Raw genomic sequence first — 26345 nt, forward strand, 5'->3', positions numbered from 1 at the left:
TTAACGTGTTAACATTTTGGTTGAACAGTTGATACAAGTATCTTTATAGTTGTTACAATGACATCATAGCCACGCCTAAAGCATGATGTCTGTTCTATCATTCTAAAACATGGGCTAACAAAAGCACATCTTTTTGGGGAAACCATCAATGGAAATGTTGTTCTCTTTTAATCAAATACATATACCTCCCTAACCCAAACATTAAGTAAATAAACACATAAAAATCTGCATTTATGGAGTTAGATATGTATACATCACAGTATACGCAGTAAATCCTTGCTTAAACTTCACAGTTTCAACCACTTTATTAACTATTGTTTATGAGGAGAAAAAATATCAGAAAGGATACCACTAAGGTTGCTGCACTGACCATGCGTGGCTCATGCATTTTGATTGCATACATTTCTGTGGGGATATTTATTTTTTTTCCCCCGGTGAAGTATCTATGATACCCCACCTCCGCCTCTTTTATTTTCTGAACGACAGACAGCAGTCCAAGCCAAAAAGCCATTTCACCTGCATTAAAACACAATGAATAATTTATAAATCCCAATTATTTGGTATCATTTATGCAAAGAGTGTCACACAAGGCATACATAAAGCATTAAGGATGGTTAACCCATAAAGGAATGGGAGACTAGGAGAAGAGTGGAAGGTCACAGCTGAAAGTCAGGTGTTTTTTTTTTTTCTTTCCTCTACAGTATCTCACTTACTGTCTCTGTTCATGTTATTTTATACTGCAAAAGCTCACTGCACATTGTTATTGCCCACTATACCTGATAAATACTGTGACATTAGAGTTGTTAATTCATGTACTCATGATGTAAGTGTATGTTACGACTGAAAAATTCACAAGGAACAATTACACATGATGCTCAGTGGCTAAAAGAGAAAACATCTGAGCTAGAATGGAGACCAACAGTACAATAACATGTCAAACATCTTGATTACTGACATCAGCTTTCTACATATTGTGGCACTATGAATTCAAAATCACATTGCATTGCTGGACTAACATAGTACTCGACTTTGCTGTGATCTCCTTATCTAAACAAATGCAATTATGGTTGGGTTAGCGGTGGTGCTTCCCAGGAGATGGACCGTCCCCCCTTGTCGCTGACTATCTCCCCCACTAATCCTGTCTTAGAAGGGTCTCTGTTAACAGGGATAAGGCATTGGCCTGGTATCCTAGGCTAGTAAGCTAAAGCTTATGTACAAAATGCTATTCAAGAGGCGCTGCCTGCAGCTATTGGAACTGCGTAGATGTCCATATCATTCAGCCAGCCTAAATACGGAGGAATTTAGCCGTGGCTAAATCTTGGAGACTGACGTGGACATGTTCGCTGATAAGGAATGGGGGCCTATGCGGGAGTCTTATTTGGAATCAAATTGATGCGTTATAGAGTCTGGAACATGGAGATCTGGTCTTTTCCAATGACAAATCCATAAACTCTCCAGCAAACATGCCCCTACTATTGAAATCCCTTCCCGACTTGCCCATGCTTTACTGTCCTACCAATCATGATGCTCATTCAAGCTATGGAAGCCACTGAGCTTACAGCAGTAATTCTACAGTATGTCCACAACTATTTGTGCCCACTGACAGTCAAGCCTTGTTTCAGTTTTTGCTTCATATTGATAACTGTCAATCATGTCTAGAGGTCAAAAACTTATTCACTGTTGACAGCATCACGTGCTAGTCTAATACATCAGTTCAGCACTTTATGTGTGCGTCTCTCTTAAACAGTTGGCTGGAAGTTAAATCATTATGAAGGGTCATGTTATTGACCCCAACCTTTTATGGGAAAGCAAAGTGCTTGACACCAAATCTCAGTCAATTTACTCCTTCTGGTGTGAACAAAATACTTCTCAGTTTCACACATTTGGATGGATTAAGCTTTTAACACTTGGTGAAATCCAGCACTTATCCTACAAACACTTGTGAAGTGTATGCGACAGTGGATCTATATTAAGTGTGACTGGGCAAGCTCCACAAGACCGGAAAAGGCAGCACATCTGTTCCCTTGCGTGATAACTTTGAGCAATACTCACACACTGTGTTTTTCAATGACAAATGGCCAGTAAATGACCAGTTTCAGATTTTAAGAATGTTTCCTATAACAGTCTCGACAGAAGTGCATTTTTGGTAGAGCAGTACATCAGCATATTACTTAAATCTGAGTGTTGAGAATTTCCCTCTTTACGAATCTAATCCCAGAGACTACTTGTTCAAAGTCATGTAAACTGATATTCTGAGCTCACTTCCCATGTTGAAAGCAGTTTTAACCACAACAATCAGCGGCAGCTTTGTATGTTTGCTACTCACATTCCTGCATATTTTATCACACGCTCTGAGCCACATTAATATCACACTCCTTTGATGAGGAATGATGCACAAACATTAGTGATACAGAGATATGGTGCATATGACATGCTGGCTGCATTTGTAGATATGTGACCTTCATTTGTGGTTTCAGAGGGCTGGTAAATAATAACACCAAGGGTTAATGGATTTCATATGCTCTTCAGCCTCACTGCTGCAGTCACCTGATGCAACAGTACATGCAACCTTGCCCTCGAGGAAATGAGAGAACTCTGTCAATCACCCGGCGCTTCCTGCTGTTAGGTCTAGATACATATAGAAATACACATATGCATACGCATACATTTAAATACACTTCTTCCGCTCACCACACACCATACAACCAGAATCTTTAGACACTTTCTTGATTGGTTTGGTGTAGATCCTTAAAGATTCCATCAAGACATGTTTGAAGACATATAAAAACACTCTGTTTTGACTAATAATTTGAGTCTGATGTGTTTTTTTTTAACAAATACCTTACTAAAAATCCAAAAACAACATCTACTCATCCTCCCTCTTTGGAAAATCCAGAATATCAATATGAAAATATTTTTATATCACTGAAAGTCCATTCTCAGTGTATGTGCACTGGATGCTTCAAGTTTCCACTTCTGTAAGTTACATACTGGACCACGATTGGCTCCGGAATTGTTGTGATGTCACAAGTCATGCTCATAGATACATGCTTTTAACTCAGATTTGAGGTGAGCACAGAGAAACCCTCCAGTTTCAGCAGGTGAATGTGAAAATTGTCTTCAAGTGTCAAACTCTGCATATACACCATTTTGCACAATGAAGCTCAAACATCCAATTGAAGAAACAAGAAGAAAAACACATTTAAGATGTACAGCACTGTCTAAACTCTCACCACTGCAGATGTTTATTTTCCCACTGAGACCAATTGATTGCCTTTTTAAATCTTAGAGCGTGGACCCTAATTGAATAAATAAAGGCCTACCACTGGGGTCTAATTTCAGCACAGGTGTAAATTTGTTATCAGTTTTGGTGCTACAGGGGAGCTGTGGCTCACATCCTTGCATCAGTAATTTATGAATTGACAACTACTTCTGTAGAGTTTGGCCACAGACGATAATGAACTCCACTATACTGCTGTATTTGTTATTTAATTACAGCCACTGAGCCAAAATATTATTATTAGCAGTTTAAAATATGTTATTATTATTATTATTAGTAGTAGTAGAAGTAGTAGTAGTAGCAGTGGTAGTAGTAGTAGTAGAAGTAGTAGTAGTAGAAGTAGTAGTAGTAGTGGTGGTGATGCTATTTATCACCTTTTCCTGACTGGAGCCTTAAAAGTGTGTTAGCAAATCAAGAAAATATATTCAAACTAGCTATAGGGTATTAACAAAATCAGTATCTTTATTAAAGCATGAATGATGCACAATTTACATTCTGCTCCTTATTAAGTTAATTAGATGATTAACAGCTGTGTCTACTTAACATTAACAGACATTAAGTTTATATGAGAACATAATCTATGTGCTTGCTTTGGGATTTTGACAGCATATATCATTATGCAAACAAACAGAAGGTACAGTACACTGTATGCCGAGAAGAAAATACATGTGCCCACTATACATAAGCAAATGATTCAATTTCAAAATGAATAGTGACCAGCCTGCCAGGTAACTGTAAACAGTAGTTCATAGAGAATCTATGAAAATCAAATAACTGCACATACCATCTAAAGTTAGAGAGAATACCTGTGTAGAGAGTTCAGTGAATACTCTCACTATCTGTTACCCACACATGCTTGTATGATGTATGGTGGACATCCCTTTCAGTTACTTAACTCCTTGTAGCCATTTGAAGGCAATATATATATGCCTGTATAGAGATGAAGATGCAAGTATTATGGAGAATGCATTGCAAAATTATGTATGCATCATTTATAATAAGAATCTTAGACATTCAGTGCTACCAGTAGACTAATCATTTTAGTGTGTTTGTGTGGCCCACACTGTGCAGCTGCCACTTAACATTGTCGGTGTAGAATGGGTACAGTTTATTCTGAGGACCAAATGTTCTACAGAATCATCCATTCCCACCAATCTTAGCTCTGCACTAAGACACTGCTAGCTGTCTTCATCCAAAAGTACGGAGCTGCAACAACAGGATATATCCTCTACTTAAAAAACCTTTTTTAAAAAGGTAAAAAAAAAATGCATGTCATGCTCCGTAGGAAAGATTTTTACAAGAGTACAGACCGTTAACCGTTAACAATGAAACAAGGGCCATGTTTAAATGACTCAACATGACATCTGTTTATTAGAAACTACAGAAAGGTCTCCTGGTACGAACACAAGTATCAAGACATATATAAAGATGGAAAAAGGGTATATGACCGAAAATAAAGTCCAGCAACTGCTTCAAGTGCAAACTGCCTTCTCATATGGGGCATCAACTCAAAGGTTTTCTTGCAAAGCATTTTTTTTTCTCTTTTTTCCAGTGCTTCCCATGCTCTATTAGAGAGTCCCCAGTCCATATTTCCAAGCATCCTTGCCACCAAACCATACGTATAATCTCAATCTCATATGTTATGACAGAGTTCAACAATCATATACAGTATTTCCACTGCTTCTTCAAGACAGACAGAGGTTCAGGAAGCCGTCCACTGAAAGCAACTTAATTCACAGAGTCACTAAGGACCACAATTTGTCTCGTATTGGCTAACCAGTCCAGATTCCTGTGCCAGGCCGAAAGCTTTATCCTTTATATGGCCTCCTCACATCTCTCTCTCTCCCACTCCATTTCGTGCTGTCTCTCCCCACTGTGCTGTTAGTGTATTCCACATCTGACTGAATTATTGCCTAGCTGTTAGTCTTTTGGCCGCCATTCCTATTTGTGCTACAAAAAGACATGAGATTTGCATTACACTCATTTCAGGCGCTTGCCAAAATATTTCACATTAGTTTCAGCTGAATGTGTGAATTATTGTTCAAATTTGATGAGCTTAGTAATGCAAATAAAGGTCACATCAGAATTTCCAGATGTGCTTGTGTCAATGGACGTGAGCGCATTTGGAAAACAAGGATACCATTCAAACGGCAATGTGTTATGATTCTGTCATACTAAACTCATCCGTCAAAGTGCATGTTTTCAAACGGCCAGCGAGAGAGACCAGGACTCGAATTGGAAGAGCCTCTGTCGAACCGTAGTTTATCCCTTGTGTTTACAACTCACAAAAAAAGGTCATTGATATAAAAAAGCAAAACACTCGAACCTGCTCTGAGCGGGGCCTTTTCTTTATCTCACCCCAGCATTCCAGCAGCGCTTGAGGGGTGTAGCAGACAGCAAACTAGCGAGCAAGACACAGAGAGGAAGAGAGGGAGGCAGGCATGAAAATCTGCATGCTGGAAGAAACAAGATGGACATAAAAGATGGACTAAATTGCAGAGAGGACTTTTCTTGTCAAAGGCTAATGGAAACATTTCCACACAACACAGAGAGGGGAATGGAGGCTCCATTATCACAGCCGAGCAGACGGAGCTGGCAGCCATTCCAGAGAAGCGCTGAGATGTGCACACTGGCCCGGCTTAGCGCCCTCAGCCAGCCCCTCAGGCCTCCACCTGAATAATCTGTGTCAACAGGTTCCAAAATGCCCAGAAGAATCACATAAACAGAGGCAGAGAAAAAACACTTACAAAATAATTGTCCCTATGTTTTGTTTTTGTCGTTCCCCCTCTTTTTTTCTTTTTTTTTTTTTTTTTTGTCTTCACTTGAACCTTCTAATTAAGCAAGAGCAGCCCCCAACCCCTAAGATTCCTGTTGTACCCTGAGAAGAGAGGACTTGTATGTTGTTGTTTTCCAGAGGGGTTTGTAGCAACTTTCTTACAGTCTGCAGAAATCTCAACTCTTACCAAAAAAGACACAAAGCAAAAAAGATATGAATGTGAAATATCAGCACACATGTATTGACGATATTTGTTGACGCAGATCCCTTTCAAAACCAATTTTAGGAGGACTCGAAGATCTGACACCATGTGCTATTATTGTTTTCACTGACAATACTTTATGTCAACTTAGGATTGCTCAACATGCACTAAAACCCAGCCAAAGCTGCGTAGTGTCATACATTTCTTCCTGGTGTTTATTCTCACACTCAAACTCATGTCTCATGAGGCCCATGAGAGATTGATTTGGTGGTAGCATTTTTCACCGACAATTCCTCGAGGCAGGGGGGCATTTGCGTGCTCCCTGACACCCTACATGCCCCGAGGACAGTACCGAGCCTCACAGCCTGTTAGGGCCAAATCTGGATTTGTCGGTTACTGATAAGTAAACAGAAAAAAAAAAAAATGGAGATAAAAGCAGACGATGAAGGACAGGATGACTTTTCAAATCTCTGACTGCCATTTCGTGATGTCAAAAAAACCCACCACAGCGCACTCACCGATTGAACTGGATGCAGTTTAATAAGACAACAAAAAAAAAAAGCAGACTATATAGGACTCTATAATCAAAAACAATCTGCATGCAAAATGGTAAACAACCAAGTTGAATAAGAGAGATGGAGATGAAGCCAATCTGATGACTTGTTCATCTCATCTGCCTGTCTTCCACTGGAAGTCATCCATTTATAATAAGCCTAGCTGATAAATGTTTTAATAAACTTATTGCATAATTCATTTTTGGCAGGCCTAGTTTTAATTGACTTATCGCAGAATTGTACTGGAGATCAAAAGCCTGATTAAAGCAATGTATATATTAGTGCCCCGTGGTTTTCCCCCAACACCATGTTTCAAAAAACATCAGAGAAGAAGTGTGTTGTGAAATATTATCAATTATTCACCAGGATAATTAATTAAATGATTGATTAGTGGATTACTTTTGACAATGTTGATGTCACAAATACTTTATGTTGACTGATGACGCACTGTAGAAAACCTGAAGGCCAACGAGATCGTGCAACTCATTCTCATAACTAAATGACCACGTAGGTGGATTGTACCATGTGCTCAAGAACGACCTGTAGGAGCGTTTTCTAATATGGTGAGGGAAAGATCGCGGTTTGGGTAAAAATGATCACTTGAAACGTGAAGTGGGTTAAAGTTACTACTTCCTTAAAGTTAGGAAACCTTCATTGTCAAGGCAACAATAAACACCACGACAATCGTAGTTACAGTTTTTAGAAAAATATCCCAACTCCAGCCATCCAAACAACCCACCTCCTCTGAAAGTTGTCACCTAATACTGACGTCATCCGAACTGTGTCATTTCTCCGGGTCATAATTACTACAGCCACTAGGTAGCGTCTGTCGTTTTTAGGCTCGTTTTTGTTGGCTACTATACTGTTGTTTTTCTTTTGAGGACGGGTTGAGATTGTGATACAGTACTGAGCAGCATTCAACAAAAAACACTCATCAGAATCTTTAGAAAAGGAATTTATTTTGAATTTTTATTACAGTAACTGGAAAGATTTTTTTTATGATTTATCTTCCAAAAATGTAATTCCCCAATTCTTTTAAAAAGGAGCAAAATTGACAGATAACACAGCAATCACACATCACAGCTTTGACACCTAATTACACAGCTCTTAATACGGGGTTCTCTGTCTGTGTGCCCTGAGTTCACACTGTCTCACAGTATAATTATCTCGTCTCAGTATTTGACAGTGTATTGTTTAACCTAGATACAGTGGGGATTCCACAAGCTTTCCACCAGCTTACAGAGGAACTGGTAGCTGTGCTTTTCTTATTAATCTCACAAAAGACCTGACATTACCTCATAGGTTTATGTTGAACAGGTGTTGTTTATGTCTAACATGCCTCTTTGTCCTGAACCCAATCCGAATCGATCAAAAGTCTTTGTAATGCTGAGTGCTACAGAGTGTGTTGAAGAGATTTATTGAGGCTATTTTTCGCTGTGGAATGTAGTTTGTTAAAATAAAGACTTTTTTGTCTGAGATTTGATTTTGTTATTGCTGATCAAAAGAGATAATTTATATAGTCAAGTGGCCTTATGAATGCTACAGGGAAGTGTTGGTGATAAATACACAAAATGTTCAAAATATGGGGACATTGACTCTTCTGATGAAATAGAGTGATGAGGTCCAGACAAAAGATGATTCCATATACTGAAACTATACCAATTACAAAGAAGTGGATGTAGCTGAGGAAAGTCGTGTTAGAGAGAGAGAGAACAATTTAACCTTAGAGACAGTTGAAATAGGCTACTAATTGTGCCAAAAGGTGCAGAAACTCAGTTTAAGCACTGTTTGGTCAGCACTGAGTAACGTGTTACAGTAATGTGACTAATGCTTTCAGTAAGGAGTGATGTAAAGGATTACTATTTAAAATTATGTAATTACAATGCAGTTGCAAATTCCATTAATGTTATGTAACTTTAATATTTTGTAGTTTTGCTGTTGCGCAATTAGTACGTTTCATAATGAGTAAGAAGTAATGAGTAATTGACTACATGTTTTAAATAGCGTGCCCAACAATGTGTACTGCTAATTTACAGTTCATGCATTTATGTTATGACTGAAGCAACATATTTGTGTTACATCAAATACTGTTGGGTAAAAAGTAAAGGGACCCTCCCCCAACCCCGTCCCCTTGTCATTCAGAATAAACTAGATCTTTGCTCAACTATTATTTAGCACAAACTTGTTATTAATTAAAGCTACCATGAAAATCTGTGCTGCAAACATCTTCAGTGACTCTTCAGTAATTTCAGGATCAGAATAATAAAATGGATAGTTCCGGTCCTTGATTATGATTGGCTGAGCCACCTTCAAAGCACACCTGTGACTGCATTACACCTCACAGCAAGCGAGCGTGCTACTATCATGTGGCATCGTGTAACATTGGACGCTCTCTGTTCACACTGAATTCATTAAATATGCGCTTCTGTTATGCCATGTACACAAACCACGTATCTATCAGCTGTGCACTCAAGATCAGACTGGAGATGTAACCACTCAAGTAAAAGATGGGTGAGTACTTGCTATCTTACGTTTATACTTTTTAAACTGAAAACACACATTTAATATTGTGATATTTAGATGCGTTTTTTTTACTGGAAATGACATACAATATAGCCAACAGCAACTTAACCAGAAACCTCCAGCTCCCTGGCAGTGTTTTCCCTATAACAGTACAGGCCTGACAGAGGCCACCAGGCCAACTAGAGCTCCCAGCCAGGCCAAAAAAAATCTTTTTAAAATAATGCCAAATATCCATTCATGCAGAAATCATTAGCGCTTGGCCTCTGTGCAGCGCTGTTTTGAAACATAGTTAGAGTTAATTTCTGTGTTGTTGCCTAGGAAACTTCCTTTTAAGGAATACGGCGGTACGTAATATGTGTGCGTAGCTGCAGGTGAGTGAGAGAGCGAGCGGCGGAAAAGTGACGATGAATGCGAGCGGAGCAGAGGAAAAGGTTAGCGGTGACTTGTCAATCTGGCAGTAAATGTACAGGCTACAGTGTGTCAGTTAAGAAATGCTGCAGCTTTTCAAGACCAGGAAAATACTTGTATATTGTTTCCCAACTGCTGGAAAAGTGAAGGGGGTTAGCTCCGAAGTTAGCAGCAATGGGTTAGGCTAACTGATTGGCTAAAGTTATCCTGTAGTTCGTTTTCAAAAAAATGCAGTGGTTGCAAGCATCATTTAATTTAATGACTAAATAATTACCTTTGCAAGTATATAGCGAATACTTTTACTGTCTGTCACTAACGTTAGCGGAGCAGAGCAGCAAACTCCAGCAGTAACAAACAAGACTGACTGACCAACGCACACGGCAGCATTAAACAACTTAAACCAACTCTGAGGTGAAGAAAATAAATCGGTGCCCAGTCTGTTTCAACTCAAAAACCTTGCGCCCTCTCAGCATGTGGAACAACAATGTCTTTCCCCCGGAGCTGACGGTGCAGCAGAGAGGCTGCTCTCCACTGCTGGAGACATAACGTTAATAACAACACAGTGGAAAACTCCCCTCATTTTGTTATTCTCATACAGGCAGGAGACTGTGAGATGCTTTCAAATTAATTAATTAATTAATGCAGTTAACTTTTTCAAATAAAAAGGCTGCGGAACATTTAACCTATCAGCCAGTAATGATTCATATTGTATCTTGGTATAAAACTTTAATTTCTATGGACACTTTTGTCAGTCAAATCTTGATTTTTTTTTCTTTTATGTGCATGACACTCAACACATGACACAGACTGGGTGGGCTAAGCATGGATGAGTGGTGGAAAGAGATGGTAAAAGCAGCTGACACCGAGACAATCTACACCAACCACTGTTTGTGAAGCACCACTGTGCAGAAACTCTCTGATGCTGGCCTAGAGGCAAGAGAAGTCATGTCAGTTACAGGGCATATATGTGAATTGTCAAACACTCCTGTACAAGCAAAGAGGAGTGCTGACAAAATTGAACTTCACAATTGCACAATTAATGGTGATATCCCGATAAATGTTAATAATCACCTCAATCTTTAAACATGCTTGACTAGCCTGATTAGCATGCTTTCCACTGTGTCTGTGTGTTGCTTGGCAACCATTCTGCTAAATGTCGCTGAAGAACTACATTCCTTGGCAGAAGATTGATTACTTGTTATCAATAAATTATTTCATTTTTTTGTTGTTGTGAGTTTATTTTATGAAAGCTTGCCAGGTGTGTGTAGTAACCGTTTTATAAAAGCAAGAAGCCACACGAGGCCGTGATTTACAATCATTTTAGAACAGCTAAGGGCTCCACGTCGTGCCTAACACGCCCCTCGGCTGTTCTAAAATCACTGTTAACCACGGCCTCTTAATCAAAACACAATTGTTAATCCATGTTTGATTGCTGCATTACAAAATTCTGAATTTACATTGGTTTGGCTTCACTGTTGACATTGGCTTTCCTTCGCTTCACCCGCACACAACATATACACTATGACACATCAAAGTGCGGGTTTCACGATCAAAGAACAGTGAGAGTGCCACTTCTCCATGATAGTGTTTAAGCAGCCATACAATTTGTATTTATCAATGAGTTATGGCATTGACGTTAAACGTAAAGACAAGTGTATCAGATATGAACATTCACTCCTGTCTTATCCCGACACTCCCTGCTTATCTTTAATAAATATCAGAGAGAGTGAGGTCATTCCTGGGCCATTCTACTCCAGCTCACAGCTTGCCAACAGAGCTTTCATATATTTTCGAAGGCTATATGTAGCTTTCACTGACTGTGCTCTATGACTGACATTAAAATGTGTGGCTTTGCTCTTCCGAGTGGCCACCGTTTTTGAAAATGTTTGCTTTTCAGATCGTTATGAAATAAAGACATTAATTCTGAATCTAATCTGTGTCACATTCTGGGAAGTTCCTTTCTAGCCTACAACAGTGCTTTGTTTGCCAATAAAGCAAGCATTTGGTCCAAGTTTGACTGCATCATAAATGACACAAGGGTAGTTTAATTTTGAATAATAGTTTGACTTTCCTCCAGCAAAAGACACAAATATGTGCTGAGTTGTGGATTGCTGAGGAAAGAGTGAAATTTCCTGTTTTGTCACTTATAGCTAGTAATTGCCATGTAATGAAGTTAATGTTTTGTGGAATTTACAACCTTGTATTGATGGTCATGGTCTCTCTTCTCATTATTTCAGTTTCCTCCTCTTCTGTTTTCTTCCCTTTTTTTTCCTTTTCCATTGTATTTTAACTTGGCATTCTTTTGTTCTCCCAAAGCACAAAGGAGACACTATATGAGGGGTCATTAATTTCCTTTCTCTTTGTCTTTGACTGTTTTGTTTTTCGCCCTCTTCTCTTTGCCCTGACTCTTTCTTAAAGCAGCAGCGTGCAAAGAAACAAAACTGACTTTCCACAAATTCAAACGGTTGTCAAATGTCACACTGTCACACACAACAGGCACAAATGCCTGTTTACTGTATATGCACACTGACTTGATGTTTGTTCAGTTTAACTCAACACCAGATGTCAAGAAATCACATATAAACTATAAGATAAGATGGGACACTTTTTAAAATTATAATTACATACAGTCCCTGCTTACAGAGTCATATCAGAGCATAAATCGCTCTCAAAAGTCCAGCAAGTCTCTCTTCAAACTGATCTATTTTAGATATGTGCAAAAGAATTCATAAGTAAATAGTCATGGCCTACGCACTGTTAACACACCTACATATATATATATATAAAGTATGTCTTTTACTCTCTCCACTCTCACCCTCTTCTGTCTCTCTCTTCACTCCTTTTTTTTTACCCAACAACTTTTCCTCAGTGGTAAAATGAGAGAGGCAACTTTAAGCCCTAACCATAAATCCACCAGTGCCAAGTAAATTGAGAGTAGCAACCACCGCCGCAACAACAAACAAACATGACTCAGCCCCCACTGGGTATAAAAACACACACACACACTCACACACCCACCTACAAGTACACATTAATACAGACCCAAAAATCAAAAAAAAAAAAGTTTTTTATTTTTTTATTTTGTTTTAAAATGCCAAAACAAAACTTCAGATGCAGAAGCAGAAATGTATTGTTTTTTGCTGTTTTATGCTTGATTGCCAAGAATTTATCGTTAAATATAAACTAGCATGCTCAGAATACAAACTTATTTTAGCAGGTTATTATTTGGCTGATGCCATAAAGAAGAAAAACACTAGAAAAAAACATATGGATCTGTTTGTCCATATAAACGCTGGAATGAAGATGAATCAGATCAGATTTGAATATTCAGGTTCTTGTGAGTAGTTTGGGTTGAGACTAATTCTGCACATGCATCACCTCAGGAACTCTCTCTCTCTCTCTCTCTCTCTCTCTCTCTCTCTCTCTCTCTCTCTCTTTCACATATACACACAGAGTCTCCTGGTATATTGTTCTGACCTCAGGTCATCCTTCTCACACAGCCACTGACCTTTCAATACTGAAAGCAAAAACAGCCTGTGCCCTGAATAGTTCACACTCAACACGCGCAACAAACACACATTTGCGCACAACTGCAAACACACCTTCCTACACTCATGCACCAATTAATAAACACACTCTCTACACGCAAACCCACACACACACACACACACATACACACATTGACAAAAAGGCTACCGCTTGGTGTGAGAGGTCACTAGGGGTGAAATCGATGGGTGTAAAACTAAAGGTGATAAATTATTGGGTCTGGGAGCCCACAGACAAATTGCAAGACAGTAAAAAATAAACAGAAAAAAAAAAAGTTTTATCCATCTCCTCTGTGCTCTATCCTTTTGTTTTCTTATCATAAATCTTAATACAGTTTCATTTGTGCGTGCAAGAACTGGAATTACTTCAAGACACCAAGGCGTCTGTTAAGTGGAGCGGCAAATTCCATCCAAACTTTAATAGCTGTTGTTTTTTTTTCCTCTGTGGTGTGAATACAATAGATACAGAATAAACTATATGTGCTGTGTGCCTTCACGCCAGGTGATGTTATTGTTTACATTCAATTAAGATGATTATCACTAATCAATTTGTGTGATTTAAAGTGTACTTTCCACACTGACTTCAGCTTCAGTTTCTGAAACTGAACCCTGTGTGTGTGTGTGTGTGTGTGTGTGTGTGTGTGTGTGTGTGTGTGTGTGTGCAACCTTCTCTTCTTATGTGTGTGCGTGTGGGCACATATAGATCTCTATGAGCCAGGGACTAGCGGATATGGTATTAGTTGTGGTCGGTGAGTGATCCCATAATGAAGACTGGCTTTGCTGTATGTCAAAACCTTTCACCTACACACACACACTATCTGTCTCCTTTTTTTCTTTCTTTCTTTCTCTCTTCCTTTCTGTCGCCATCTCTCTCTCTTTTCCACAGCAGATAACTAACTGGCTTCCTCACTCAAACAAACTGCTTGATAATGGAATCATCTCTATTCAATTAGTGGTCTAACAGTCTCCTGTCTCAGCAGCCCAAAACACACACATGCACACACACACATACACACATGCTCCCCAGCCTTTCCTCTCTCCCAGCTTTAATGCAGCCAGACACCAGTAATGTTGATGATGGCAGTAGATGCTGATTGCTCCTCTTTCCCTTCCTCTCATTCTCTCACTGCCATTAATCAGCGGTGAAGGAGAGAGAGGGTGAGAGACTGTGCGATACAGAGGGAGTGAGAGAGAGCAAAGAAAGGGGAGAGAGAGCTCTGTGGAGTTTGGTCGGTCAGCCGCACCGGAGTGAGTAATTAACTGGCATTAACTCATTAAACTGTCCCAGATGTGGCCATGAATATCTGAGTGGTGGGGAGACACAGAAGTGAAGAGCAAGAGATAAAGAGAGAAAGAGAGAGAGAGAGAGAGAGAGAGAGAGAGAGAGAGAGAGAGAGAGAGAGAGAGAGAGAGAGAGAGAGAGAGAGAGAGAGAGAGAGAGAGAGAGAGTCCAGGCCTCCCTGCATCCTGCTGACAGCAGAAGAAGACAGAGACTGTGGAAGAAAGAAAATGTATGTGTACTGAAGGAGTGTGTGTGTGTGTGTGTGTGTGTGTGTGTGTGTGTGTGTGTGTGTGTGTGTGTGTGAGAGAGAGAGAGAGAGCTCCATGGGAAACCCATGCCTCACAGTGCGGCTCAGCCCGACATACATGCCGTGATGATTTATATACTATTTCAAGTTGATGAAGATTTATTATAAATATGCCCAAATTTAATCACTCAGTGACATCTAATGAAAACTAAATAATGTCAGATGCTTTATAGGTTCTGTTGTAACTGGCTTAAGTTTATTACAGTTGGAAGATAAAACAATACATTTTATCTTTCTGCATTATGTCATATTTCATTTTTGTACTTTTTACTGTCTGGTACTTGTCTCATCATTACCACTTGTTGTCCTGAAATGTTTTAACCCTAATGTTACCACTTCAATACTACTACGATAATACTTTTCTACATATCTGCTTTCAATGGAGTCAGACGGAAAAAAAAAAAAGAAAAATGGTTTATTTTGCAATTATTATCATTAGTGGGGTGTGCAAACAATGAGGAAGTGAACCAAATGTCAACAGAACACAAGGGTTACATTTTGATTATCTATGCAAAGCGCCTTGTTACTTTATTTTGAATGGTGCTGTACAAACAAATGTTATTATTGTATTATGATGGTGATGACAGAACACAGAAGCTACATAGGTCAAATTCTTGTTGTCACAAGTAGCTACAGTACAATAAGCTTGGGTGTTCCAGTTGAAGGAAGGCCTCTCTATTATCATCACACCACCCTGCTGACGTAAAAAAGACAACCAGGTTGATTACACGAGCTGATTACACATCCATGGCCCAGAACAGAAGTTTGGATTTTGGGAACGGTTATTTGCATTTCTTCTTGTTTGAAGCATTTGGCTGAGTCAGACTTCTTTAAACAGGTGTTTATACTGAATTGAATGGCTTCATCATGATAAATTGTGGGTTTTAGATTAGTTTTGATTACTCACTGATTCGATGGTATTGTAGATGTCAGCTGCGAGAAAGGAAAAAAACAGATGCCACATCATAGATCTAACCGGACTTAGCTGAGTTCTTTAGTATGTTTGTGTATTCTTTCGGTGATTAGCATGTTTTTATTTAATCTATATTTCAGTGTGTCTATCTCGCTGGGGCAAATATTTGAACTTCTTGAGGTTCAATTGATTTGACTTGCCAGAGTCTGATTAAAGCATAGAAAGTGGACACACGGCTTGCATGATAAGATAAGAGAGTTCTTGTATTTTTGCCGGCTTTCCATGCGCATTCATGTCCTTCTTTGCACAGGTGCTAGGTCTCTTACGAGGAAATAATAAAATATGTGCTATTCATTTCAACGCTCAAGAAATACAGCACTTATTTTGAACCACATGCCTCTCTGGCACTGTCAACTATGCTATGTGTACGAGTGATTGAATTGAAATGACTCACATTAACATTACAAATCTAACAACTGGTTGTTAAGCAAGGTAAAATATGTAAAACATGTGTTGGTGTAGGCGAAGGAACACCTTTGAAATCAGAGATGGCTGCTTGATAAATTGTCTTTCGCAGTAATTGCTTGGGAGTTGTTGTTTTTTTTTTTTCTGACAGTTTTTTTTTCTATACTTTGTTTATCTAGGGTTCAATTTACAGAATGTTATATGTATACGTGCACATGTATTTCTTTTAAGGCCCCAGTGACAAATGCATCCCTTGGTATTTACCATGTTTATCCTCAAAACAACAGGAACAGTATGAACTAAGATCTCACATTAACAATATTACTGCATGTCCTCACATGGTAACTTGTTTGCATTTTTTCCTCAGCTACTCAACCTTTATCTGGAAGTAGTAGTTCATTCTTTTCACCATCACTTCTTGGTCAGCTTTATTTAAAATGTTGGAAGTGCTTCTACAGATGACCTGCGCTCCTTGAGGAGAGAAAGGGCTTAAGTAGTGCGTAAGAACTGCTTGTTTAATTACGGTACTTCAACACAAGGAGTTAAACTGCTTTGCTTTTACACAGTTGAAACTCTCGAGTGTAGGCCAGTGTCTGCAAAAATAAAACAAAACAAAGAGACATTATTCATTTTGCTGCATGAGATCTGCTCCACAACAACTTCATTTGCATTTATCCAGTGTCAGGCAGTGGTGAAAGAGAGAGAGAGGGGCGTTCATCTGAAATGATGCATGGCTGACACACTGTGAGTGATAAAAGTAATCACTCTTGATGCCATCTTTGGAGAGAGTGTATTTGTGTGTGTGTGCTTGTGTGTGTGTATTCATGCATCCAAAAGTGCATAAAGTGTGCATTCTGTCTTGCAAGTTTGTGTATGTGTGTGCGTGTGTGTGTGCGTATTTATGTAAAATGTGCTTGTGTGTTTGTGCATGAGCATATGTGCCTAATGTGGCTACTGGTGAGCCTGCATGAGCGTGTGCCTGCATGTGTGCCTGCACCTTTTGTGTGTTTGACGGCGTCTATTAAAGTGTCATTTAGACAGACACTTCTCAGAGTCTGGCCCCAGGCAGCCTGATAGATTGTAATCATGGACTAAATTACTACTTTCCCAAGCTGTAATCACAGACTATGTGTGTGTGTGTGTTTGCGAGAGACAGACAGAGAACCTCATCATTGTTTGGCATGTGTATGTTATGATTCTAGTGAATCTAACAATCTGCCTGATTGATTTACCTCCTTACTTTGTAACTCATCTGTGCCACCACGCAGCCTTCGCTTTCACAGGATTATACTCCACATACATGGGCCATTCTGCTGGTTTACAACTTGTTATGAGTGTCTGAAAGTATTTAAGTTATTGATTTGCCTTTTTTTTGTGTGTGTGTGTTCGTCTTGGCATTAAGTCACTGAAACTCAGCGCCTTAATAATGAGGTCATGCATCTGGATAATGCCTGAAGGCAGTTATTAATGCCTTCTTTGTTTATCAAAGACCACGCTCAAGAGAACAATTAAAGAAAAAAAAATACTCTCAATGTTTGGATTTGTGGTAGTACTACTCTTGAATTTATAATATAACTGTACATCAGGTGTGCAGGTTTTATACTTATCTTATACTTTATTATACATGATTTATCAAAGCAGTCACTGCTTTAAAAAAAGCTCCATTCCTTTGATGTGACAGTGATGACGGCGCTGTCTGGCAACACCGAGCCTTGTTGAACTGTGACTCCAAACTGCTCAAGGTCCCTATCTGTGTCGAGCTTCCATCACTTGACTATTTTAAGATACCGTGGAGGGAGGAGGACGCACGCACGTACATACACACGCGGGTACAATTATAAACATACATGTGCGCTAGTCGTCCACCTGGGGAAGCGCATGAACACACATACATTGCTTGCACACAATCTTTTGCCCTTTAGCGAAGCACACGATGACAAGAACTATCTTTCCTTTTAACCTTCTCGCCCCCACTCTTACGTGGTTATCGCCTCCCCTCTCAGACATCACCCAGATTATGTCTCTTCACAGCTCGACCACTATGAGCAGGACGTCGGCTAAAGGGAAAAGGAACTAAATGAACCAACGGGAGACGTCATGTTTTATTTCTGAGTTGTGACTCATGGCAATTAAGATCACAAGCTTGAGTAATGAGTTGTTAAGGAAATAAAATGGGACATTAAAAAGGGCGCAGATGCCTGCTATTAGTAATCTGATAGTTTTGTGTTACACTGAACACTTTTGGATTTATTACACTTCCCTCTAATGTAGTCTACTGTTAAGCTGTAACGCTTGAAGATGACATAGGGCCTTATTTGAAGTATTGCTGATGAGCAAACACATTAACACACACACACACACACACACACACACACACACACACACACACTCTCTGCCCCCACCTTCTGCTTTAAAACCTACAGTATTTAATTTCCTCTGGCCATGTCTATTTGGCCAGCGAGGTGGTAAGTTGATTGGTCAGCTGTGTGCTTTTCCTGTCTGATGATTGGATTTGGTTCTCATGTGTCCGGAGCACACCCCGGCACACCGGGATGAAGCAGATTAACTAGATTTTCTGTTTTTCTATGCTTTCTCTTTCTCTCTCCATCCCTGGCACTGTTATTGGAAGAAAGTGATAATTCCCTTGCACTTCAAACACAGGCCCCTAACTAAGACTCTGCTTAAGTCTCCTCCAAGGAAAAGCTGCCTGCCTGCGCACAGATGTCTCTGATTAAATAGTATCTCAGAGAGAGAAAAAGAGAGAGTCCTCTTTACAGCTCTCCCCCCCCCCCTCCTTCATGCTCCCTCTCTCTCTCTCTCTTTCTCTCTCTCTCTCTCTCTCTCTCTCATCCCCCCTCATGTCTCTCTATCTGTCTCTCTGTTAGCTTGCTCAACTGGCTGTTGCCAAAAGAGCCTTGGGCGACGAATAAATTGCTTTGGTTTCAGCAGACAGAGAAGTTGGCTGAGACAAGCTGAATCAGTGCATTAGATGCGAAGGCCCCCTCATAGACTGGAAGTTAGCCTTTAGCACAATCATTGACCGTGAGTGATGATTATGTCTAATTGAAGGAGACTTTCACTACCTGTAACACAGCTGGGGGGCCTTGAGCATATTGGACAGAGGAAAACAGGGCAAGGAGAAAAAGAACAGAGTGTGTGTTACAGGAGGTGGTGGGGGCAATGAGATAAGTTACAGAGGGATGGAGGAAGATAGATGTGGGAAGTAGAGGAATGAAGGAAAGGTGGATAAAAGATGAACTGGCGTTGAGAGGAGGAGGAGAGAACTGCACTACAAATTAGAGGGATAGCAACATTATCCAGTGGTGGCATTTGTACAATGGTTTATACATTTTAAAAGTCCTCTGATGAAGCAAAACCAACACGCTTCTTTCATGTAAGGCCTGTAGATATTTAGCTGTCAGCATTTGGGTAGTTGAACAAATCTGGTTGCTAAATATGCATCAGCTTAAAAAGCTGCTTTTAACAAGGAAAATGTGTGCAGAAATTAGAGCTAACAAAGGGGTTTCCAGCCTATCTCGCAGCCTTTCAAATCGCTCCTAAAACCCATATAAACAGTGTATTTGAATGTGACTGGACCAGGGCTCGATATACAATATGCAAATGCTTCCAAGCAATTTAGAGGAGAAAAAAATCAATATGTTCATTGTGCATCAGCGGGCAAAAAAAAAAAAAGACATTCTCTCCAAATTTGAACACTGGAAATAATAGGATATCGTGCCATTTTCTTCAGGCTTCATTACAGCTAGTGTGCCAGTGTTGGGAAGTGTGTGCATGAGCATGAGTGCTTGGGAATATGAAGTTGCCCTTTTTTGTTTGTGTGTATGAGCTTGTAGATGCATATGTGTGTGTAGATACGTGTGGACACGTGCATGCTTGTAATTGCTTATGTAGGCCCAGTGTGTGTGTGTCTGTGTATGTGTGTATGTGTGTAGGAATGAATGCTTGAGCTGAGCAGACGGGTGCCAAAGACAAAAACAGCCACAGTCACCCGCCGCCCCCCCCCAGCCGCCCCACCTCCTCCTCCCATCCCTCCGTTTCCACATGGCACTGGGCTCCCTGGCATGAACGGTGGCCACGGGAGTCGCTTCAGATCATCTAGGAGGGTATTGGATGGCCGTGGCTGCCTTTTGCAATAACCTGGCAAGGTCCAAATTCATTAGGGTAAAATTTGGCCCTGGCTGTAGCACTGTTAGTGCCCACAGCATTTGGCCCTGCTGCGCTGTGCTGCGCTAGACCGAGCTGCGGAGCGTTTTTGCTGGATCCAGAGAGAGCCATTAGCGGCTGCTTGTGATGATGGTTATGCTCCCCAGTGTCAAACACAGATAGTTGCCTTTGAATGATTTGAGCGATTACCCTTTTCACACAAGCTATGGAATAATGGGTTAGGTGAGAGAGCGGAGAGGAGAGCGAGGAGGCAGAGGGAGGGTAAAAGAGTCACGGAGGGAAGAGAGAGAGAAAATTGAGAGGAGAGATTTAGATGGAACAGGTTTCTGTGTCATTTTAATTGAGAGAGTAATCTTTTTTGAAACTCTGTAAAATAAATGTATTGTAATATTGTCCTTATTCTGCTCTCTGAACCTGAAAAATAGCATCAAATAAAGCTTTCTGAACAAAAAAAAACATAATTTCTTACAGATAAAAATAACACCAGTGCTAAATGCTAACATACATTTGGCAAATGTAACCTAACTCAGCCACAACTAAACATTGCTGTTGATTTTATACTGAAGAAAATACTTAAGTGACATAACAATCCTACACATATATATGTACACAATTACATCCTGCAAGTGCATTGGGTTTTGTTCCTCTCCTGGACATATAATGCATCAGGACAACAGTCTGTATAAAAGTGAACATTTAAAAAAAACACTTCCCTCAAAGACTGGAACATTGAGGTTTACTACAACTTCCCCTGACTAACATTATGTTGACATGTTAGAAAGTGACAAAAATGTTTGCAAGACAATAGTCTCACATCTAATTCAAGCATACCTGTGTCTCAGTCCACTGTCGAACAAAAGGGCTACCTGTATGGCCCTTAAAGATACTAATAAGAGAGCAACGATCCTTCAAAAGCTTGTTCTAATATACAACAAAGTGTATATTAATGATGTGTGTACAGTGTTAGCACTGTCGGACGAAGCTCTATAAAAGCAGATTCTCATATATTTTTCAACACACTCCTCATACAATAGCAGAAACATTTTCATTGGCTGTATTTCACCTGACCACTCAGCAGCTAGTCTATTACACCGGAGGTGCTTTGTGTCTGGTGACCGGTGAAACACCAATGGGCCTGGTTGCTGACTTCAGAGAGCAAAGTTGAATCAATACTTTGCCAAAGAAAGCAAACAGAACTGAGGTGCTGACGAGAACCTGCCCTCCGATCAGAGTTCACACTGTGCAGTTTTTGTGTTTCTTTCAGATTTTGCTCCTCTGGGGTTGCTTGCTTGGTTGAAGTTTACAGCGATGCGATCTGAAACCTACAGGCTTTGCTTTAATCTTTCTGTCTGCCTTACAATGTGAAAATACCATTTTAGTTTGTTACTGTTGTCTTTGTTTTAACACATCTAAGATCTTTGTTTTTTTGTCTCCAACACTTTTACCTGTAGTGCTTGTTGCTAAGACATTTTGTCTACCTGACTATGTTGTTCACTTTTGCACTGCCTCTTAGTCTTCAGAGCAGCAAACTAACGTTTTTATCTAGTGTTTTTGTACCATAACTCTGGCATACCTTCAACTTCTGAATCAAGCTGTGAAACGATTGCTCTTGTTCAAACATGCAGTTATGCTGTTAAAACTGTAAATTCTTCTCCACTGAGGTGTCAGCATGCGTACTTATACAATTTGTTGAATACAGGTAGAGGTAGGTATGAGTGCACCATGAATCGCCTTCTTTGCTTCTTCTCAATTAAACAACGATGAATCCACAGTCCGCTGAGGTGTCTTTTAATTGTGTTTGTCATACATTGATGCTCAAGGGATGCAGTGGTGCTCTACGCTGCTGCATACACGGCTTGCAATATTTTCTTATAATCTTTTGTTGGTTGCGTATGTTTACATGATTCTTCTGTTTTCAAATTGTGTTGTTTTCACTGTATCCTGTATTCCCTGATAAAACTGCTTAATTATCTTCCCAGAGCTCATTAAAGTTTTAACTCATCTATTTTATATTAGGGGACCCGCATTAAGAACAATGTGTGCGGCACTTGTGTACAATTATAGATGCATGGTTACCACGGTAATAAGGTGGCAGGTTTAATGCGATGACAAGAGTGTACTGTATACAGTAGACATGACAAAAACTCACACACAACTGCAAATGTCACATGTGTCTATGCACTGAACGACAACAAACCCACACCGCCCTCACATCACAGACATACAGTACACTACACACACACACATATACAAGCTGGGAGCACAAGTCCTCAGACAAACAGCTGGCGCAGATCTCCAGATGGACAACAGCTCACAGTGTTAACTGAATTATAGATTTCATAACACAAGGTGCCTATACAAATATACTAGAGTAAGATGAGCTGATCAAGCCAAGCATGCAAACAGCATTGAATGTGTCTGTGTTTGTGTGCCAGGCTCGTACTATATGGACCCCGTGTGCCTGCACATGGTTGTGTAGAAAAAGCATGTGTGAGTTCACATTCACATACATGTGTGTGCCCATCCCACCCTGCTGTACAGTGGAGCAGCGCCATAAACAGGGGGCACCTCTCCTATTTGATAACAGATAGGCTCCCGTAGGATCAGCCATTATTCCTTTGCATTTCGCCGAGCAAATGAACTTGACAGATGGCTGTGTCACCCAAACCCTTGACTACCAACCTGATTATGCAGAAAACAATACAATAGAATAGAGCAGGGGAATCATTATCGAAGGTAGGGATTGTGAGTTCGAGAGCACACCCCAACACCTCACCCACAGTTGAGGACAATGCATCGCAACCGAACAGAATTACACTTGTGAAATTGAACAGCAAGAATGAGTTTAACATAAACTGGGTTACGGTCAGGCAATCTGTCATCAGGCTAAAGCCATTGTCTAGGGCTGCTTGCATGGCATATGAACTCATCCGTCATCTCCAGCTCTATTAATGGCTGCAGCTCAGGTTTTAAACTGTAGAGGCATACTGGCTGGGGCAAGGCTCCCCAGCTGCCTGTATATACTTTATGAGGAATGTGTCATTTTATGTACCGAGTATGGGGAAGTGACTGAGTGAGATTGGTGTTTGGTGAGGCCTAAGGTTAGGTAAATATGTGTGTGGCTTACTCTGCAGTCAAAAAACTCTAAATATATAAAAATGTATAAGATGTATAAATTTGATCTTTTTATACTTTGACTTCCATGACTAGTGTGTGGTATCTAATGAGTTCCAATGTCATTGAGTTTTCTTAATCTGTAAAGGAGCAGGACATTCTAAAACATGAAACTCAACAAAACTAGAAATGCAAGTTTTTAGCAAAAGTGGCATACAGGGATGGGTTGATTCATCATCACACACAAAACATACTGTACACAGCAGTGGCAGCTGGTGACTCAAAAAATTGGGGAGGACAGGAGGAAAATCAACCTACAGCATCATGTTGTTTTACACTAGCTACTTATCTCTACTTTCTTATGTTCGAGTTATGTTATGTTCTTATGTTCAAACGCAGGGCCATGCAGAGACATTTAGAGGAGCAGGTGCTCAGAGTTAAAAAAGGGGCACATAAACAAGACTGTAAAACACCATCCACCAACATAATTTATAGCACAACCTGTTGAATTATAGCAACCCATATTCAAACAGAATGTAACATGGAATAGGACACCAAACTGTATCACACTATATCATTGTCCAACACAAAATTAAATTGGAGGTGGGAACAATTTTATATGCCATTCAATGAATGGCATGTGTTTCCTATGTATTTTCTTAGTATACAGAAATAAAGTACCACAGAGCTTATAATCTCATCCAGGTACAGATTACTGCTGAATACTAGAAAGATTGAACACTGAAACATTCACAGATCTAAAAGTGTAGGTTCACATTAAAAGGTATTATTGCATGTATCAAATACATGACTTACACTCTTATCTATATGCAGGACATACAAAAAGCTACAAAGCTAACAGTGTTAATACTGTTGTTATTCTAGTTGCTTTTAGTAAGCTATTTAAAAAGTTACTATACTTTCTAGTTACTTTAAGCTTACTACTCATATACAGCTCAGCTTAAAAACAAATAAGAAGGAAGAAACTCTCACAAGCAAGCAGCCAGACCTGCACATAACATCAACAGGTGACTGAACAACCACTCAATTAAAAACTGGATCAATCCCAATTGAATCAGACTCTTTCCATGTGAGTCCAGACAGCTCACTGTAACTCCTCAACAGCCAAAAAGAGACATTTAACCATCAGAGAAGAAATTAGCGACCAAAGAGACAGAGAGAAATAGAGAAGCTTTATCTGACTCACGTTTTCTGATGTCTTCTTTCTTTCATGGTGATGAAGTATCCATGTCATAATGTCCCACTGCATTGGTGGCTGCTGGTCATCTTGTTTGTTTGTTAACAGAACTTTGTCGCTGCTGTTTAACCAGTCTGATATCATTAGCAACAATGACAAACAAGCTAACCGTATTCCCGCAGGAGGTCCCGCCCGAACAGCTGAGCAGCAAGGCCCGAGGCTGAGCCAGTAGAGTGGGGCTCTCCATCCGCTCCCTGGCGTCTTCCTGCCGCTGCCGCGCCCCCAGTCCCAATCCGTTCTCCCGGTAGCTTGACAACAGTCCTTCAGGCTTGTTACAACAAGCTAGCTCTTGCGTTGGCTAATGCAAGCAGCTATCTACTGCTCGATAAAAAAGGGAAACGTAAATCTGAAAAAAGGGCATTTGGACTCTGTTGAAAAGGCCTAAATAACGTGTAACGTTTTTAGTGATGTGTTTAAAAGTAATATTAGTTTTCAATTTGCATATTATAATTTATTTTCTAATATGCGACTCATAGACTGTATGTAAATCCTACCGCTATGGAAAAGTGAAGCCAAGATGTCTCCTTCCCGGGAGCAGACATCTTGCTTGTGTGACGTCATTTGGAGACAGAGTCTGCGCAGTAGAGTCGGGCGGCGGGATGATGCCCCACGGAACACGCCCCATCAGCCGTTCCGCGGCCTGACGGAGGTTTGAGAGCGGTTGTCACAGCTGTCAATCATGACGTCAGACCCCCTTTCTATATCGTCAAATAACTAATTAAAAACGAACTTATAAGGCAATTGAGCACTTTGAAAAACATCAGCATGATAAGAATTACCTGCAGTCAGCCACCAGGGGGCGATCGAGATGTTTTGGCTTCACTTCTGGGGGGCTGCCATGAGTCCATCTTTATATACAGCCTATTATGCTACTTCATGATTCTATCTAACACTTTACCGTGATGAAATTCGGAGACTGTCATTGGACCAACGCGATGTCAATATTGTGTTCTGGTTGTTGATTGGTTAGAGAGGACGTACTCCCTTGGAGTGTCATTTTACGTGTGTTGGCCAATAACAGATTAGCATGAATAAAAAGTATCCCGATCCCGCCCTAAGGAGGACAGTAGGAGTCTGTCCTCCTCCGTGGTCCTCCTCTGCTCTCCTCTCACTGCTTTCCTTTACCCTATTGCCTGTTGAAATTTTTTAATCAGAATTTCAATAATGGATTTTTTCCAGAGAAGATAAAAAATATATATATAAACAATACTGAGATTTGGTAATGGTTTCTTTACCAATTACTCGTTTTTATATTTTGATCTCCCTCTTGCCTCTCAAAAATAGAGGAGGAGCAACCTATGGACAAGCCTCCTCTGGTACATAGTATTACATGTGAAGAAAACAACAGAATTACTGATTATTGATTGTTAACTCATTGTGTGATTACAGCTGAGAAACTGACTGCCTACACTAAAATATGTCCAATGTAATCATTGTGTCAATCAAATGTTGTTTATTTCACCTTTCATTCTCAGAGCCTGGTCCAACAGTTCTTGTTTGACTCTGCCTTGTCAACACAACTGCTAACACAGA

The 26345-nt window shown here is 40.0% G+C and overlaps 1 protein-coding gene across 1 annotated transcript in view; it reads right to left on the bottom strand.

Moving 5' to 3' along the window:
* irx2a (iroquois homeobox 2a) overlaps positions 1–25383 on the bottom strand; it is a 116237-nt gene extending 90854 nt beyond the window's left edge. The window contains exon 1 of the mRNA XM_067602111.1: positions 24762–25383. Coding sequence (XP_067458212.1) covers positions 24762–24896 — 135 coding nt within the window. The 5' untranslated portion in view covers positions 24897–25383. The remainder of the gene's footprint in view (positions 1–24761) is intronic.
* Positions 25384–26345: the final 962 nt, after the last annotated feature.

This window comes from Thunnus thynnus, chromosome 10 (genome assembly GCF_963924715.1).
Source record: "Thunnus thynnus chromosome 10, fThuThy2.1, whole genome shotgun sequence".
Classification (NCBI taxonomy): domain Eukaryota; kingdom Metazoa; phylum Chordata; class Actinopteri; order Scombriformes; family Scombridae; genus Thunnus; species Thunnus thynnus.